We start from the raw sequence: 20,272 nt of genomic DNA on the forward strand, positions 1-20,272 counted from the left end.
GTTGGTTATTTCCGTATGTATTTGTTTTTCCTTTTATTTGGTTGTTGTTCTTTTGGTCTGGTAAGTTGTAAATGGGTTGTTTGTATGTTTTGTGTATTGTGGGTAGATTGTTGTTTAAGTTGGGAGTGGTCCATGCGTGGTAGATTAGGGGGAGGAAGTAGATTATCATGAGTAATTTATTGGTGTTCATGTTGGCTGTAGTTCGTGGTACTTGGTAATGTTTGAGAGTATTAAAGAATGAAATTTGTATGGACTTCAATCAGTGTTGACATCAGGCAGTGTGAACAATTAGTAGTGAGTAAATGTAATTCCATGCGGTATTCGCATTAGGCAGTCTTATCATCAACCGGTGTCATATTAAGCGTTATCAACATTTAGGCATGTATGATAAGAGTCTCAATTATAGTCCGTGGTGTGGTTCTCGTCTGAGGCTCAATTCAGATTAGTATAGGGCAGCTGGTGCTTATAGGAACATGCTACAACGTTGCTGAGCCATCCATACAGTAAGCATGTAAAGGGAGCATGCTACAACGTTACTAAGCTACTAAAGTAGTTAAATCATTTAAAGGGAGCATGTTGCAACGTTGCTAAACCAAACATACTATAAGCATTTGCAGGAAGTCTTTACAGGTTTTGTAAGCCACATAGAGCCTGCAAATAGGTGGGAAAATGTGGGATAAAAGTGCAATAAATAAATAAAATAACTGAAGTAGGATGACTTATTTCTGTGGTCATGTGTCAGTGCTGGTGATCATGAAGATCAAATAGAATTGTTTGGTTTGCTGGGGCTGACTGATGCTGTTCTTTTCTTTTAGAGCACAAAAATGGCAAGCCGTAAAGCAACTCTGATGGCCATTGGGTGGCTTTTGTAGAGAGGGTACCTCCAAATCAGAGAGCAATGTTTAATAATCTTAAAACCCGGAGTGATACGATTGCGGCCAGGTTAGTGCCTGCATGTTAGTGAATGAAATGTTTTCACAACTGAAGCAAATGAAATAAACTATGACTGTCAAGAGTATCAGAATGTAATATTAAGTATTTCAGCTAGGACTACTTTTCTCTTGCCCAGATACAGAAATGTGAAGAGTACTTGGCAGTCTGTGGTTAAGGTGGATCACAGAATAAAATAGCTGAAGTAATTCACAAATTAAATGTATGTGCATGAACTGAAGCTTTGAAAGGAGTATGTTAAAATTAGCACCTTCTATTCCAAGAAACACAACCTTTTATCAAGCTGTTCCCCAACCTGAGTCCTGGGTGCAATTGTGATTTGTGAACCTCTTAAATGCTATAAAAGCTGGCAAGCAACAATAAGATTACAAAAAATCAGGAAGATCAAATCCAACCAACCAAGTTAAACCTTAAACTCACTATAGTAAACTTGGGTTCAGAATAATTTATCTTTTTATATATATATATATGTATGCACTTTAAAAAGATGCTAAAGTGTTTTAAATTGTTTTAAATGTGCTCAGACCATACCGTTTACACCCATTATATCCCCAAGAGGAATATGTGATGGTGTCACAATGGAACCATCATTGCACATATGATGTTCCACCTCCTAATATTTGTGTATGTACATACAGCTGCGCCCAAGTAGATCTTACTCACCAATGTATGCGTATATCTATAATACATATGTATAAGTCATGGACTATTCACATTAAATATTGTTAGACTTGAGCTCAAACCTCCGCCCATAAATTATGGTACATTCCATATTACCTTCTGATACATGGATAATAAAACATACAGTTCACCGTTTGTTTAAACCTAAAGGAGGAATATGTTAATTCATGACACCCTGATTTCTCTTCCCCCACATATCTTACACAAACCAACCCACAATGCGATATACACACATATTCACATAATTATTTCACTTCCCTTGGGGTATATTGTGCTCGTGCTTGTGCTTCATTAAAATCGCATATCATTCATCCATTCCAATCTTGCCATCAAAATAACTGCTCCCTTTAACTCTGGCCGAGTTTCAAAAGTCTTCATCAGAAATGGAAACTAAAAATAAAAACACACTCTTACAAACAACCCACACTTACAGGGTAAAGTATACACTCACAATGCTTCAAACAAACTCAATATATTAAAACAAAATAACTCACAATACTAATCTTTTAAACCAATTTTCAGGCATCATAAATCCCCCGGATGGGATCGCCTCTGGAGTCCTTCCTCACTCCTCGGAGAGCATCTGAAGTCAGGCTCCCATGCTCCTTAAGTGCCTGAATTAATGAAGCTCTGGCCTTAACATTTACCAGCTGGAAACAGCTTCCCTTAAAGTGACAGCAACTTTCTTAAAACTTTCTTAAACCCTCCCAAGCCTGCAGCCCTTAAACGTGAATACCAAACCACAGAAACAATTGTAAAACCACAGGGGGTCAAATTAACACCAGTCAAAGCCACTCCACCTCCCTGTTCAATCCAGAAGGATGAACAGTGTTCCAGGAGAAAATCAGACGCTGCTCCTTTTGGGCTAGAATTTCACTTAAATTGCCCCCTCTGGTCAATTCAATGTGAAGCAGCACTGTGTAACGTAAATCCTGAATATGATGATTATACTCCTGCCAGTGTCCAGATAAAGGAGCCTCAGGCTTACATATACGGATGTTACTGACATGTTCCCCAATCCGAATCTTGATTTTTCTAGTTGTATAACCAATATAAAAAAGCCCACATGGACACCATATACAGTATACAACCCCCTGAGAATTACAGTCTGTTCTCTTTTGCATGTGAAATACCTGTTTATTATGGGGGGGCTTAATTGTATCCCCCTCCTGCACATATCTACAGTACAAGCACCCCCCACATTTATAATGTCCCGGATGTTCCTGAGATTCTTCCCTAGGTCTGGAGAGGATTTCCCCCAAATTTTGTGCCCTGCTATATGCAAAACAGGGAAATTCTTGAAAGGGTGCATGCACTTGCAGAATGTGCCAATGCCTATAAATCAACTCCCTAATGTTATTAGACATCCTAGAAAAAGGTAAAACACATACTAGAGATTTTTTCTCCTCCTGAACACTAGGACGAAGAAGCCACTGACGGTCCGCACTAGATGCTCTCTTATATGCTGTGCGGACAACTTGGTCAGGATACCCCCGTCGATTAAACCGCTGACACATATCTGCCGCTTGTCTACTGAAATCCACTTTCTCAGAACATATCCGCTTCAGCCGCAACATTTGACCTGCTGTAATATTATTGCGCAAATGTCTAGGATGGAAGCTAGAATAATGGAGCACCATATTACAATCTGTTTCTTTTCTGTAGATCGAAGTGCCTATCCTTCCTCCTTCTATCTTGATGGAGACAAGTTTACTATAGTGAGAAGCAACAATAAGAGCCAGATCAGCAAAGACTTTCTTGATGTTTGATCCATGCATTAAACCATTGTTTAACTTTGAGGTGGCAAAACTTCCTTTCAAATGATCCACTGAACTTTAGTTGTCTTTCACTCTTTTGTAATTTTTGTCCTATTTTGTGTGTGTGTATATATACATACACCATATGCATTCTGTTTCTGATCTATTTTGCATCAGTCAGCATCTGACTGGAGGTGGGACGGTAACTGATTAGATTGTAAGCTCTTTGAGCAGGGACTGTCTTTCTTCTATGTTTGTGCAGCGCTGCGTATGCCTTGTAGCGCTATAGAAATGCTAAATAGTAGTAGTAGTAATGTTAATATGTTTCTGTACTGCCTCCTGGGCTCTATGCAGAGCTGCTCAAGACAGTGTATAAGGTAAACAGAGAATATAAGCATAAAAAAACAATTATATGAGTACATTACCTGATGGTCAAATTGTGTTATAAGTACATAAGTAATGCCACACTGGGAAAAGACCAAGGGTCCATCAAGCCCAGCATCCTGTCTATACATGTTATTCCTGGAATTGTTTTAAATTTACTACATTGTAGTTTCATCGCATGCCCCCTAGTCCTAGTATGTTTGGAAAGCGTGAACAGACGCTTCACATTCACCTGTTCCACTCCACTCATTGTTTTATATACCTCTATTATGTCTCCCCTCAGCCGTCTCTTCTCCAAGCTGAAAAGCCCTAGCCTCCTTAGTCTTTCTTCATAGGGAAGTCGTCCCATCCCCGCTAGCATTTTAGTCGCCCTTCGCTGCACCTTTTCCAATTCTACTATATCTTTCTTGAGTTGCAGCGACCAGAATTGAACACAATACTCAAGGTGCGGTCGCACCATGGAGCGATCCAACGGCATTATAACATCCTCACACCTGTTTTCCATACCTTTCCTAATAATACCCAACATTCTATTTGCTTTCCTAGCCACAGCAGCACACTGAGCAGAAGGTTTCCCTGTATTATCGACGACGACACCCAGATCCCTTTCTTGGTCCGTAATTCCTAACGTGGAACCTTGCATGACATAGCTATAATTTGGGTTCTTTTTTCCCACATGCATCACTACTACTACTACTACTTAACATTTCTAGAGCGCTACTAGGGTTACGCAGCGCTGTACAAAATAAAGGACGGTCCCTGCTCAATTGAGCTTACAATCTAAAGAACGAAATGTCAATTTGGGCAGTCTAGATTTCCTGGGTAGAGGTGTAGAGGTTAGGTGCAGAAGGCGAAATTGAAGAGGTGGGCTTTAAGCAGAGATTTGAAGATGGGCAAGGAGGGGGCCTGACGTATGGGCTCGGGGAGTTTGTTCCACGCGTGGGGTGAGGCGAGGCAGAAAGAGTGGAGCCTGGAGTTGGCGGTGGTGGAGAAGGGTACTGAAAGGAGGGATTTGTCTTGAGAGCGGAGGTTACGGGTAGGAACATAAGGGGAGATGAGGGTTGAGAGGTTAGGAGGGGCTGCAGATCGAGTACATTTGTAGGTTAGTAGCAGAAGCTTGAATTGAATGCGGTACCTGATCGGAAGCCAATGAAGTGACTTGAGGAGAGGGGTGATATGAGTGTATCGGTTCAGGCGGAAGATAAGACGTGCAGCAGAGTTCTGAACGGACTGAAGGGGGGATAGGTGGCTAAGTGGGAGACCAATGAGGAGTAGGTTGCAGTAGTCAAGGCGAGAGGTAACGAGAGTGGATGAGAGTTCGGGTGGTGTGCTCAGAGAGGAAAGGGCGGATTTTGCTAATGTTATAGAGGAAGAAGCGACAGGTCTTGGCTATCTGCTGGATGTGCGCAGAGAAGGAGAGGGAGGAGTCGAAGATGACACCGAGGTTGCGGGCAGATGAGACGGGGACGATGAGGGTGTTATCAACTGATATAGAGAGTGGAGGTAGAGGAGAAGTGGGTTTGGGTGGGAAGACAAGAAGTTCGGTCTTGGCCATGTTCAGTTTCAGGTGGCGGTTGGACATCCAGGCAGCAATGTCGGATAAGCAGGCCGATACTTTGGCCTGGGTTTCCGTAGTGATGTCAGGTGTGGAGAGATAAAGCTGGGTGTCGTCAGCATAAAGATGATACTGGAAGCCATGAGACGAGATCAGGGAGCCCAGGGAAGAGGTGTAGATAGAGAAAAGAATGGGTCCAAGGACAGAACCCTGAGGGACTCCAACAGAGAGCGGGATAGGGGTGGAGGACGAGCCATGAGAGTGTACTCTGAAGGTACGATGGGAGAGATAAGAGGAGAACCAGGAGAGGACGGAGCCCTGGAAACCAAAAGAGGACAGTGTGTCAAGAAGTAAGTTGTGATTGACAGTGTCAAAAGCGGCGGATAGGTCGAGGAGAATGAGGATGGAGTAATGACCTTTGGATTTGGTGAGGAACAGGTCATTACAGACTTTGGATAATGCTGTTTCTGTCGAGTGAAGTGGGCGAAAGCCAGATTGAAGCGGATCGAGGATGGTATGAGAGGCGAGAAAATCAATGCAACGGCTGTGAACGATTTTGGAGAGGAAGGGTAGGAGGGAGATGGGGCGGTCGTTGGAGGGACAGGTAGGGTCAAGTGAAGGTTTTTTGAGGAGAGGTGTGACAACAGCATGCTTGAAGGTGTCGAGGGCAGTTGCGGTGGAGAGAGAGAGGTTGAGGATATGACAGATGGGAGGGGTGATAGTAGGAGAGATGGTGATAAGTGGGGTCTGAGGAACAGGTGGTGCATTTCGAGGAGGAGAGAAGATGGGCGGTTTCCTCTTCGGTGATATCAGGAAAAGAGGAGAAAGAGGCTTGGGTTGATTGGTTGAGGGAATGGGTGATAGGATGAAGAGGAGGAGAAGGTTTAGTCGTGAATTCGAGGTTGATCTTCTGGACCTTGTCGCGGAAGTAGTCAGCCAGTGATTGAGGAGAGAGTGGGGGGGGGGGGGGCGGGTGGGAGCGGAGGGCACTTTGAGGAGGGAGTTGAGGCGAAGAGACGACGAGGGTTAGAGCTGAGGGAACTAGTCAAGTGAGTGTAGTAGTCCTGTTTGGCGAGGAATAGGGAGGACTGGAAGGAGGATAGCATGAATTTGTAGTGAATGAAGTCAGTATGGGTGCGAGATTTCCTCCATAGGCGTTCAGCCGATTGGGAGCAGGAGCGAAGGTAATGAACGGGTGCAAGGGTTAAGCCAGGGCTGGGGATTAGTGCGCCTTGTGGGACGGGAAACAGACGGTGCAAGGGTGTCTAGGGCGGAGGAGAGAGTGGCATAGTACTTGGAAACAGCCTTGTTGACGGACTCGGAGGACGTGATGGACGGGAGGAGATCGGAGATATTAGCGGATAAGGTGGGGGGGGGGGGTCAACAGCCTGGAGATTCTTGGAGGTAGTGGTTAGTGTTGGGTGGTACTAAGGGGGAGGGTGATGAAGTGTGAATGTGATCAGGTGATGGTCAGAAATGGGAAGAGCAGAGATGCAGAGATTAGAGGGCGAGCAGGTAGAGGAGAGGACTAGATCAAGACAGTGACCAGATTTGTGAGTAGGGGTGGTGGAGCTCAGTTGGAGGTTGAAGGAGGAAGTTAGGGTGAGGAATTGAGAAGTGTATGAGTCGGATGGGTTATCAGTGTGTATGTTGAAGTCACCAAGAATGAGGGATGGGGATGAGGGCTCAAGAAAAACGGAGAGCCAGGCATCAAAGTCGGTAAGGAAGGAAGGGAGGGACTTATCAGGGGGGCAGTAGATGACTGCAACTCGGAGTGGCAGCGGGTAGAATAGATGGATGGAATGGACTTCAAAGGATGAGAAGCAGTGAGACTGTGGTAGGAGGAGGGGTTGAAAACTGCAGGAGGGCGAAAGTAGTAGGCCAACGCCGCCACTGCGGCTAGTTGTGCGGGGCGAATGGGAGAAAAGGTAGCCTCCGTGGCAAAGGGCTGCGACTGAGGCAGAGTCGTCGGGGGGGTGAGCCAGGTTTCGGTTAGGGCGAGCAGATGGAGGGAATGGGAGATGAAGAGATCATGGGTGAAGATAAGTTTGTTGCAGATTGAGTGGGCATTCCACAGGGCACACGAGAAGGGGGGAGGAGGGGAATGGAGATGAGATTGGAGATATCGCGGGAACGTTTGCATAGATGAGACGAGTACGAGGACATGTGTGGTGGACCTGGGTTGGGATTGATGTCTCCCGCGGATAGCAAGAGAAGGAGCAAGAGAGAGCGGAGAAGGGTGGGGGAGGTAGGGGCGACGAAGGCGCCGAAGGCGGGATGCGCAGAGGAGGAATGGGGAAGGGTTCATGGCAGGAAGGAGGTGTTGGAGGTTGAGAGCTAGGAAGGAGGAGGAGGAGGACAGTAGGGATGGTGAGGTGGTGGGGGATAGGGGTAGGTAGGGTATTGCAGTAGTGGGCAGGACGGGGGGGATGGGTAGTGAGTTCGTGTGGTAGACAGCGGAGGGAGGGGGAAGAGATTGGGGAGGGATAGGGTGAGGAATAGAATGTGAAAGGGGGCCATAGGTAGTGAGAGAGGTAGGGAGTGAGTGAGCAGGCAAGTTGGTCAAGCTGGTGGGGTGGAGCAAGCTGATGCAGATGGACTGGAAGCTGGATCAGTCGGGCTGGAGCAAGCTGGTGCAGATGGACTGGATCGAGCAGGGGACACTGGATCAGGCTGACTGGAGCAAGCAGAATTAGGCGGGCTGGAACAGCAGAAGCAGAAGGCTGGAGAGCTGGATCAGGCTGACTGGAGCAAGCTGGATTAGGCGGGCTGGAATGGCAGGAGCAGGTGGCTGGAACAAGCAGGAAGAGCTGGTTCCGACAGAGGCTGGAGCAGATGGACTGGGACGAGCAGGAAGAGCTGGATCAGGCGGGCTGGAGCAAGCTGGATTAGGCGGGCTGGAACAGCTGGAGGGGCTGGAACGAGCAGGGAGAAGCTGGATCCAGGCAGACTGGAGCAAGCTGGATTAGGTGGGCTGGAACAGCAGGAGCAGGTGGCTGGAACAAGCAGGAAGAGCTGGATCCAACGGAGGCTGGAGCAGATGGACTGGGACAAGCAGGAAGAGCTGCATCCGACAGAGGCTGGAACAAGTGGACTGGGACGAGCAGGGGGAGCTGGATCAGGCGGGCTGTAGCAATCTGGATTAGGCGGGCTGGAACTGCTGGAGAAGCTGGAACGAGCAGGGAGAAGCTGGATTAGGCGGGCTGGAGCAGGTGGCTGGAACAAGCAGGAAGAAGCTGGATCCGACGGACTGGAACAGGGTGCAGATGGACTGGAACGAGCAGGGAGAAGCCGGATCAGATGGAGTGGGACGAGCTGGATCAGGCGGGCTGGACCAAGCTGGGGCAAGCAGGAAGAAGCTGGATCCGACGGACTGGAACAGGGTGGTGGAGATGGACTGGAACGAGCAGGGAGAAGCTGGATCAGATGAAGTGGAACAAGCTGGGTCAGGCGGGCTGGACCAATCTGGAGCAGATGGCTGTAGTAAGCAGGGAGGCTGGAAAAGCTGGGTCAGCAAAGTGGAGCGAGCTGGAGCAGGCAGATGGAACAGAGCAGGCAGGCAGATGGAGCAGATGAGGCATGCGGATGGGTCAGAGCAGGCAGGAGGGAAGAGCTGGGCCTACAGACTCATTTGCAAAGCAAGGCTGTCTGGAAGGTTTGCTACCAGGTCAGACAAGGTATCCAAGCAGTCTGAGGCTGGGGACAGGGACCCATCCTTATCCTCCATCAGATCCCCTTTCGCCATGACGCTGAACTCATCCTCTGAGTTATCCTCTGACACAGAACCAATGATGAAGTGCGAGTGCTGGTCCAGGTTAACATCTTTGGGCCGAGATGCCTCACTCATCGTTTCAGTAAGACAGGGGTTCTCAGCACTGAAAAAGCAGCAAGCAAGGCAAACATACACCCTGCACTTCCACTGTAGATCGGGACAGCGCAAATGCTGTCCGTGAGCCGTCAATCCCCGACTCCTTCCACCAGTGGCTCCATCCCTTTCAAGTGCTGCTGGCCTGGGATTTCCCCTTGGCTGGCGGGGGTCTCCAACCCCTGTCAGATAAAGCCTTGTCCAGTGCCGGTCTCCAGCGCCACCGCATTGCCCAATGCTTGCGTATGCTGGTCGCTACTCATGCAGATTGATCTCAATGGTGACACTTTGCAGTTGCTCACATTAAACGTCATCTGCCATTTAGCCGCCCAGTCTCGTAAGGTCCTTCTGTAATTTTTCACAATCCTGTTGCGAGTTAACGACTTTGAATAACTTTGTGTCATCAGCAAATTTAATTACCTCACTAGTTACTCCCATCTCTAAATCATTTATAAATATAATAAAAAGCAGCGGTCCTAGCACAGACCCCTGAGGAACCCCTCTAACTACCCTTCTTTATTGTGAATACTGCCCATTTAACCCCACTCTCCTATCATATCCATTTCCTCCTATCCCATGACCCTCCAATTTCCTCTGTCCCCTTCTCCTCTACTGCTAATTCCAGACTCCGTTCCTTTTATCTCGCTGCACCTCATGCCTGGAATAGACTTCCCGAGGATGTACGTCTAGCCCCGTCTTTAGCCGTTTTCAAGTCCAAGCTAAAAGCCCACCTCCTAACCACTGCTCACTTGCCCTGTACCTTTTATCCCCTCCTCTTTAATTCCCTTACCTCTTAGTTGTTCTGTCTGTTACCTGTCTTATTTAGATTGTAAGCTCTTTGAGCAGGGACTGTCTTTTATGTATGGTGTACAGCGCTGCGTATGCCTTGTAGCACTATAGAAATGATAAGTAGTAGTTCAATTACTCTATCACAATAAAATATGAAAAGATCTTTTAATGGATACTTTTTGTAAATATAGATACTATTGTGTTATTGTTTAAATATTACTGTAAATGGCCAAAGTAATGAATATGTGGTGGTTCTTTGTTTTGTTAAATGAAATTAAGAGAGAGAAATCCAAATATTACACAGATCTGGTTCCAGCCTGTTTGTTTTGCTTTCAAAGCTAAGTCCAAAGTACATTTTAAATACCTTGTGATTTGATTTTTTTTGCATTCAGTTTAATGCAGTAACAGTTCCTGAGCCCATCAATACTCAAGAGACGGCCAAGATTGATGCCCAAGAGCAAGAAGCTGTAAGTATTACATTTATATGTGTGTTCTCTCGGATTAGTCTTGAGATGCAAAAGTTAGATTTGGTGGGAATGGGGAAAGAGAAAGCAGGAGGTGCTTATGATAATACAACAAAGTTCAAACCTTCCTATTTTGAGCCTCTGCTTAAGTAAAATATCATCAAACAAATGAGATTTCTCCCTCTTGGAATGGCCCCATTGGGTGCTGATATTATACTTCTGGTACAGATTGCTTGGCAGTAGTGTTAATATATGTGTGGGAGTGTCTATGCACATATGAACAGATTGAAATTGATCATGCAGTCTCAAAAGCTGCTTTGGGTTGGTTATTCTGGTGGTATTGTACTTTGAAAAATCCCAGGGAGTCAGGGTACCCTGTCCTAGCTTAACTGTTTAAAAGTGCCCTAGAAATAAGTGCCTGAACTCTGCAACTCAGCAAAACCAAAGCTCATAATGGACACTACATAACCCCTCCCCTCTTATATCCCTACTGTGTCTGAAACACATGAACCTTATTCGACCACATCGTCACCTTGTATTTGTTTCTCTACCGGACTTGGCGAACGCCTTTACGGTACTATTAGGCATATTTTCAAAGCACTTAGCCTTCCAAAGTTCCATAGGTTTCTATGGAACTTTGGAAGGCTAAGTGCTTTGAAAATGAGCCCCATATATGTAAGCCACATTGAGCCTGCAAATAGGTGGGAAAATGTGTGATACAAATGTAACAAATAAGTTTTTATTGAATGAGTTTAGGTAATCTTTTACAGAAGTATACCAATAGGTGTGTTGTCACAAGAATATTTATAGTAATCACAGCATCTTTATAACATCTTTTTAAAGTTTTTAGATGTGAAGTTCCAGAGAATCTTGGAACAAACTACATTGCTCATAATAAACAAATCAATAAGTCAGTAAATCGGGTCAGTCCATGTACATTGGAAATGTGTTAACCTACATGGAGTCATATTCCATTCATTAACATATATTGATTATCCAGTTTGGTTCTTGTTTGACTGTAATAAAGAGAGTCCAGTTGAAATTCTGTGCAGGGATACAGAAGACCTTGGTCTCGCCTTCAGCTATTTGGCCAGTTTGGGATAAGCCCGTTTTCCTTCCTGGTTGTTTCTCCCCCTGCTTCTCCATTTCAGACTTGAGAGAGAACATGTATTATTTCACAATGGCATTTGGAGTGATGGCATATCTCCTGACATATGGCATAGGGAATTCCCAGCATTGTAAGGAAGGTATATGCCACTTTAGGGTTCAAGTCAATAGTAAGAATCCTGTTGGGTCTATGTATCCAAAACAGGACCGCTAGTTTTAGATCTAGATGTAACGTTATGATGAAAATGTCTGTTTCTGACTTAGTTCAATCTTATTTTTGAACTTGTTACATCCTCTCCTCTCCCAGTTGATAGTAGCCATTGGTTTAAGGAAGTCATTCTCTCTCACTTGGCACTATATTTTGATACAAAGGGGAGATAAGTATGAGAGGATTAGCATTTGTAATGGAATTTGCATCACAGATTCCTGGTGCTCTTAGTAACACTTTCTTGACTTGGAGCCACCCCCTCAGTTGTGTAAAACTCTTCCTACCAAGGCTCATCAATGAACAGCTGGAGTTTGTTGAAGCTGTGGTTGATGGGATGCCATATTTTTCTTCCATTTATGGACAGTTGCTTAGGTAATAGGAGAGTTGCTTCCCCCTACCCCCCCCCCCCCCCCCCTTGTAGATTACATAGAAAACAGCACTAGTTGGTTTGAGTCATCTAGCTTCAACTTTTAATGAGTGGTTTATTTGTAACCTTTTGATCTCTTGCAGAACAAAAATGCAGCTGCCTATGTGGAGGCTTCTAAAACCCTAGTTGCCAAGTATGAGAAAGAGGTAAGTTCAATACACTTTTCTTCTTCCCCATGTTCTCTCAGAACAAGGAACTGGGAATTTGGGTTTAAAAGTAGAACACAACAGATGAAAGTTCATCCAGTTTTCCTTTTTCCTGCCTAATGCTGTAGCTCAGACTCCATCTGATCTCCATTGTTCTTTCTTCTTTACTACTTGGGGTTGTACCATGTTTTCTTGGATTATGTTATCAGAGTTGATCCTCTTTCCACTAAGAGGCTCTTTTATGTATTCACTACCTTTCTTGGGGAAGAATGTTATGTCACACCCTTCTGAATTTTCATTTACTAATCTTTTCTTGTTATCTTTAGTTTTGAATGGGTGGTTTTGCTTATTTGCTTACAATATCAAATATGCGGAAAGCAAAATGTCCAAATATCCTTAGATTTTGCTAAATACTGCCAAGCGGAAGGGACCACTTCATTGCATAAATATGTAACCAAATGAAATCTGAACTGCTCAGGGGAGATGTTCAAATATCTCTCAATTCTCCCTCATGGGCTTCTATCACTGATTTCCCAGCTCTGGTAGGTGAGCAAATAACTGTTCCTCCTGACGCAGCTTTTACGAAACAAGGGGGCCCTTACTTCGTCAAGGAATTGTGGCGTGCTAGATGTTTAAAGATCAAGGATATGCTTCTGAAGAAGATTGTCAGAAGTTCTGAATAGAGCTAAATGATTGTTTTTCATGGTATGCACAGCTTTTTTTTCTTATTGTTTGGCTCACTTTTTTAAATCTTTTTTTATAAGCCTTTAATAAGTTTTCTAGTCCATCGGAGTGGATCCAACCATTGCAAACTTGTGTAGTTTCTCCGAGTTTAACAGCAGTTTTTTCTCCACATATTGCAGTTGTTTTCTACTGTTTCTTTTTACCGGAGTTTGGAAACCGGTGATAGAAGCCCATTTGAGGGGAATTAATTGTTTGAAAACCTCCCCCGGGCAGTTGAGGTTTATTTGTTTACATATGTTTACTTGCAATGAAGGGATCCCTTCCGTTTGGCGGTATGTAGCAAAATACTAGCATATTTGGATATTTATTTGCTTACATCTTGTTATATTTTCCATTCTCCCTTTATTTTTTCAGCTGCAAAAGTTTAAAAACATGATTCCTTTTGACCAGATGACCATTGCAGATCTGAATGAAGCCTTCCCTGAAACCAAGCTTGATAAGGAAAAGTATCCCTATTGGCCACACAAACCTGCTGCTGAATTGTAAATATCTATTTATTTTAGAAACGGCAAATGATGATAACCTTGAATATCTGAGAAATAAAATTAAATATTGTACAGAGTGTCCCGTGGATTTCTGGTGTTGGGGGAGGAGGTGGAGAGGATAGCTGGATCTTATTTATGAAATGGGTACACATGGCTTATAACACACAACATTTGATTTTCAATTTAAGCAGAGGGAGAAGCAGAACCTTTCACTCAAAGCTTGGGTATACTGTTTTAGCAATAACCCCAGAAGTTAATATTGATGATATATCAAAGCTTCACTGGGTTTCTTAACATGTTTTATGTACATTGAAGGAAATGAGGGAAAGGGTTTGGATGTTCAGTTGGAGAGCACTGGAGCGAAAACAGAAGCTTAGCAGAGTACTTTATTCTAATAGTTTGGAAACTCTTTTGGTTCTTTTAAAAATTAGCTGTATAATTTTTTTCCATCTAGGGTAAAGCCTTAAAAGTTTCTTAAGTCATGGTTTTATTTAGACAACAGCTCATAATTACAGCATTCATTCTAGATTCATAATACAACAATCTGCACATTATTCTGCAAACCTCTGTTAGGCTCTTTTCCTCATGTGAATCTGTTGTCCTGCTTGCTTGTTTTAATTGTTTATGAATTGAACTCTATATTCTTGCACATTCTAAGCTTTTGTACCCCATATATTTAGTGTCATGCAGTTGGGAGACTCAGTGACAGGCATATTTTCAAAGCACTTAGCACTGGAATGCTAAATTGTACAGTTTTCAGATCCTATGCATGAGAAGAAACACAGTACACAATAGGGAGGGGGGGGGGGGCTATGGGTAAGGATAGTTATATTGTTTCTCCTTTTGCATTCCTATAAAAATAAAGGGGCTCATTTTCAAAGCACTTAGCCTTCCAAAGTTCCATAGGTTTCTATGGAACTTTGGAAGGCTAAGTTCTTTGAAAATGAGCCCCTTTATTTTTATAGGAATGCAAAAGGAGAAACAATATAACTATCCTTACCCATAGTCCCCCCCCCCCCCTCCCTATTGTGTACTGTGTTTCTTCTCATGCATAGGATCTGAAAACTGTAAAATTTAGCATTCCAGTACATGAATCTTTGAAAGTATTGCCTTGCCGTTGAGAACTTAAACTTCTGAAGAAATTATGGGGCCCTTTTGCTAAGGCACAGTAGGCCTAACACGGGCCTACCTCATGTTAAAAGAGAACTACCGTGTGACGCTCTGAGGCATCCTGCGCTAGTTTTCTGCTTAGCGCATGCTAATCCCACACTGGAAAATATTTCTTTTCCAGCGTGGGAGGCACACCCATGGGCAGAGAGTATGCATGGTTGCTCTAATCGGGTAGTGTGGGCACATTACCATGCACAACCTGATTAGCATGAGGGTATTGTAGGAGCCTTTATCACCTCCTAAATAGGTGGCGGTAAAGGGCGCCTGTGGTAACGTGGAAATTAATGCATGGCCATTTTACTGGCGTGCTAAAGGTGGCCGCAGCAAGGTAGGGCGGGCCACCTTTTAGCACGCTTTAGTAAAAGGACCTCTGTGTGCGGAATGATATCGCACCCAGTGTTTACATTAAGGAAAAGATTTGCTACACTTTTTTTCAGTATTTTAAATGGCTGAAGGCCAATGCAGTCGCTATTTTATAATTTAGTTATATAAGGATTTGTTATAAAGAAGAGCCTTGGGAACTTACAATATTTCAAACATCTAGTGGCTGCAGTGCTATATAGCAGAAAGTGGGTTCATCTGAAGTAGGTGTTACACATATTTATCATTGTCTAAGGAAAAATTTAGTTTCAAATGAGAAATCTGTATGAAGCACGATTGACTGTCAGAATGTAGGAAGAACTGGTGATAGATGTTTTTTTGTGATGAACTCGTCCCATAGTATTTCCACCAGTCTCACCTTTGCATTCTTTGTCACTAATATAGTTGTACTGTTTTGGGGGTTGGTAGTTGGCAAAGTGTGTGCTGCCTCAGTTCCTAGCAATCAAAAGAAGTGGGTACTTCTAGCAGCTAAAAGCTCCCCTTGAACCTCAAAACTTGAAAATTAGCAAGCCCTAAAACAATCCTTAAAGTTTCATATTGTGCTAGTCCATTTTAGAGCAAGAATGACACAGAACAATATAATACAGCTCATATGAATATAGAATATGCCCCTTTCTATGGCAGCAAGAGCAGACGCCTTTTCGGTGTGGGCTGGATCTTGGCTTTTGATGAGGGCCACTTGCATCTCTATCAATTGCACTTCAGAATGGATTTTCTTCAAAAGTCTGATCTCTTCATTGTCTGTCTTCATCGGGCTCAGATCCCTGGGTTTGCCCAGTGCTTCATTAGGAATGCAGACTGAAAAGGGTAGGAGATACAGAAATTGAGTGTCGGTGTAAGTCGGAATAACTAATCTACATGAAATCTTAGTTTTAGGCTGGGGTGTGCTGCTGGTGTCACCGTTTTCAGAGAATGTTCATGGTTGATAAATACAATAAACAAAGTTGTCATGGACTTGTCTAACCATGGTTAACAAAAAAGATAAAGGTGGACTTACTAAAAACATTTCTTGACTAGGTGTTTGGGAGTTTACACTTCTTTCCTCAGATCAGAAGAGAATGTGCTAAAAAATAACACTGCCCAATCTTGTAATAATGTTTGTTTTTAATTTTAGCGCCTTTAAATACTTCTACTTTGACATTGCTGGGAACAGTTACTTTCTGTTCACCTGGATGAGCAGTGGCAAGGCCCATGTGCCTTAAATGTGAGCTTGAGAACCAGGGTAGTGTGGCATGTTCAGTCTTTATTTGAGTCTTGCTGTATTCTTAAGACTGCTGTGTGTGGGGTGGGGGGTGGGGGGGGGGAAGAGCACTGTGGATTAGAGAAATTTAGTAATGCTCATACCTGTTTGCTGGAAAGTGGGAATTGGATTAAAAACTTCATCCTAACTACACACAGATGCATCTGGATGTACAACATCTTGGTATTGGCATTTGTTTGTGATGTATAAGGAATAGGATATGTGTGTCTTAGTCATAAAGTGGAATTTTGAAGTCTGTCCGCTGCGTATGGTGTTTTAAAGTATTGAATTATGCCTGTATGATGATGATAATTCTCCATCTCTGGTTTGCTCTAGGATGAAGTTCAAGGCTTGTGATAGATCTGTAGGTTTTGGGGGTAATTTTTATAAACCTTTTTCCATATGTCATGGCTGTGTATACATGTGAGAGGGCATATTGAAAGAGCATGCCTGGTTTTACTCGAACTGCATATTGATGCTTCCAGAGGGTGTAGTATGGCTCGAATAGAGGTAGACTTGCGATGCATACATGTGTCTCATAAATATTTGAATACATGGTGAAGAGTATGCGCACACATTTACGTGTTTTTCAGAGTCGGTGCAAGTTTGTGCATGGGGATTAGTAAACTAGTGGAGCTGATTTTGGGTATGTATTTTGTAAAGGCTCAATAGTGCTCTAAGGTTAGGATTATTTTACAACAACAAAAACCCAGATATGAGGTCCGTTAAGAGTGCTTCACTGCCAGCTGTGGCAAGGGTTGATTTTTAAGATTTTATGCTTTTGCTTTTAAATGTTTTTATATGGAAATTGTCCATTTTATTTTCTGAGGCTTTTAAAAGTTAGATCTTGTCCAAAGTTATGTGGTCAGTACATATTAATAAATTTGAGATACCATTGACGTCATCTATTCGTTTAAATTCAATAAATAAGGAACTTATTTGGTTATGTAGTTCCTGTGTTATGGAACTCACTACCTGTATCAAGAAGATGTGAAACCAACTATCTAAGGTTCAGAAAATTGAAATCTTGGCTATTTACCAAATATCTGAATTAGGTTCTAGCATTAGTTTATCTCATAATAGCTAAGATTGTTAATGATTAGTAAGGTTTATTTGCTTTTTTTCAAATGTATTTTTTTCCTACATAAAACGTTCTTGAGCCAAGTGGTAAAGATGGTATATAAATATTCTGTTTAATTTAACAAAAGTGTTAGTCGCCATGTGTAGTTCCCCCACCCCCATGCCTCCCACAAATAACTTTTGTGTTTTGGGGTCCTATCAAAATGAGGAATGTAATGGCCTTTCTTTAGGGTATGTGTGTGTTTGTGAATACAGCTGACTGTAAATTTATCCTGACGACAGCAGTATAATACACACAAATACACAAAATATATCCCACTGTGATATCTAAATTTTTTAGATGTAGCTATCACAGTGGGGTATATATTGTGAATTTGTGTGTATGTGTGTGAATCCATATTTTTTGATATTCATTTTGTAATATCATTAAGGATTTCTAAGTTAATATTGTTGTCCTATTTTTGTACTTATCAAGTGGTTCAGGACTTAGCCATCAACCTTCACTTCATACTGTGTAGTCGTATAACAGTAGATTACTTTTTTCCTTATTGTTATATGACATCAAAATATTTAAGAATCTGTGGGACAGAAAGTCTAAAAAAAAACAACCAATGCACTTTGAATATCTATGAGGCTCTGCATACGAACCCAGATTGGAGTCGTGTGACATTTTAGTCTTTTTCTTGTCTCTCTTGAAGTATTTGAGCATTTGGTTGATGAGCCTGGGTAAAGGATGCTGAGGCTTTTCTTTCAGGTACAGTAAGAAGAAAATCTCAAGCAGACCAGTAATCATGAACATAAATGAACCTGTGAAAAACAGTGCTGAAGAAGAAAACAAAACTCATTAAACCTGTACAGATTTGGATGTGACATTAAATTTATCTTGTGGTCCATAGCTGCTCTTCATACAGTCTAACTGTAGCCAAGAAAATGCACTGAGGTGATTTAATTTCCTTTTTTTTTTGCTGCGTACAGAAATTTCAGTGTTGTAAGCACTCTCTCTCCAGGCCCTAATTTCCTCCATTCATTTTTCATAATGGCCCCAAGGCTGGCTGGCGTCTATCTACTTTGCTAATGGACACAAGCAACTTCTGTTCAGGAGGAAAATCAGTGTCATGCTTAGAACCCAGGGTCAAAAGATACCTTTCCTGAAAAGCTGTATAATTATCACAACCAGAAGCCCCAGCTGTATCTGGGAAATGGGCTGAAATGAAGTCATGCATCATTAGGTAAAGATCATCTCTGCATACTTCTTGTATGCTTATGTAACTAATCCTACGGTGATGTGAAAGTGTTTGCCCCCTCCTGATTTCTCATTTATATATGTCACACTGAATGTTTTGATCTTTAAACAAAATGTTATGTTGGACAAAAGGAACCTGAGTAAATTTAAAAACTGGGTTGTGATTTATTATATCATTTTAGTTAAAAAAAAAAAAAAAAAAAAAAAAACCAGTTACCCATGTGAAAAAGTAATTGCCCCTTGAAGATCCTTCTACTAAGTTGCGGTAAAAACTTTAGCGTGCCCATAGATGGGGTTTTCCCCTGTGCTAAGGCCATTTTACTGCTGTGGTAAATATGACTGAATTTTTCCTTTTTTAAATCAATGGCCATGTACTAATTTTAATAAAACAAAAACCGGGAAACTCGCCCACAGCGATATCTCAATGTATAAATTACTAATAGCATGCGGTGGAAAATTTCAGCACTATGTACTGTAAAGTGCGAAAATAAAAGGAGGAAAAGACCTCAGCAATTCTTTTTCTCATTGTCACCAACAGATGAAAAACTACTCATTGGCCGAAAAACTCCTAAACCTTTTTACTTAACATACCCCTATTAAATCCCCTAATGAAGCCTCAGGAGAAATGGGTCCCCTTTGGGATTCAGTGGGAAGATAATTGCTTTTTTTTTGCGAGGAACGATGAGAAGACTGTGATTTTCAGAAGTGCACACTGTTAAGTTATAGATTTTGGAGGTTTTTGGCCGATGATTAATCTTTCGTCTGTTGGTAACAATGAATTGTTGAAAACCACAGACCCTGCTGAGGTTTTTTTCCTCCTTTTATTTTTGCACTTTACATAGTCACAAAAGGGAGGGTAAAACAGCATACAACAGAAACAAAGGAAGCAACACTGGGCCTTCAGGATAGAGATAAATGTCCTTTAATGTGAAAATGACCCAACATGGGCTGTGTTTCGGCGTACTAGCGCCTGCCTCGGGTCAGACTGATCCTTCAAAATCTAGACAAATGAAGACATTCAAGCATTTCAGATTTATTACCAGAAACTGCTAATTGTCCCCAACTGGGGGGGGGGGGGGGGTCTTTTACTAAAGCTCAGCTCGAGTTATCTGCAGCAGGGCCCATTTTATTCTTATGGACCCTGCTGCAGATAAGTCAAGCTAAGTTTTAGTAAAAGATCCCCTAGGTGACTTTTCAGGATATCTACACTGAGTACACAGGAGAGACATTTTCATGCACTTCTTTCATTTATCTTGTACATATTCATTGTGGATATCATGAAAACCCAACTGGGCTGGTGGTTGGGAGGTGGGGCTAGGGCTGGGCAGACTTATACGGTCTGTGCCCTGAAAAAGACAGGTACAAATCAAGGTAAGGTATACACAAAAAATGGCACATGTGAGTTTATCTTGTTGGGCAGACTGGGTGGACCGTGCAGGTCTTTTTCTGCCGTCATCTACTATGTTATGTTACTATGGATGGATGTTGCTGCAGGACGGAATTGATAACTATTGTTCTATATAACATAGTAGCAGCCTTATTTGCCTGATTTTGTTCATGATCTGAGAGCACAGCTGTATTGAATATATGTCTTT

At 42.8% G+C, this 20,272-nt stretch overlaps 2 protein-coding genes across 2 annotated transcripts in view; one reads left to right on the forward strand and one right to left on the reverse strand.

Moving 5' to 3' along the window:
- Nucleotides 1–927: 927 nt before the first annotated feature.
- On the forward strand, nt 928–13,599 carry LOC115472558 (ATP synthase subunit d, mitochondrial-like; the record flags this gene model as incomplete). Its single annotated transcript, XM_030206854.1, has 4 exons — nt 928–942; nt 10,375–10,449; nt 12,272–12,334; nt 13,433–13,599. Coding segments are annotated over 4 exons (285 nt in total), but the record flags the coding sequence as incomplete, so codon positions are not given.
- A 2,047-nt stretch (nt 13,600–15,646) lies between these two features.
- The window catches only part of LOC115472559 (5-hydroxytryptamine receptor 3A-like), a 51,406-nt gene continuing 46,780 nt past the window's right edge, over nt 15,647–20,272 (reverse strand). The window contains exons 7-8 of the mRNA XM_030206856.1: nt 18,083–18,256; nt 15,647–15,912 (exon numbers count right to left, since the gene is read on the reverse strand). Of these exons, the coding sequence (XP_030062716.1) occupies nt 15,647–15,912; nt 18,083–18,256 (440 nt within the window). The remainder of the gene's footprint in view (nt 15,913–18,082; nt 18,257–20,272) is intronic.

The sequence above is a fragment of the Microcaecilia unicolor genome, chromosome 6 (assembly GCF_901765095.1).
Source record: "Microcaecilia unicolor chromosome 6, aMicUni1.1, whole genome shotgun sequence".
Taxonomy (NCBI): domain Eukaryota; kingdom Metazoa; phylum Chordata; class Amphibia; order Gymnophiona; family Siphonopidae; genus Microcaecilia; species Microcaecilia unicolor.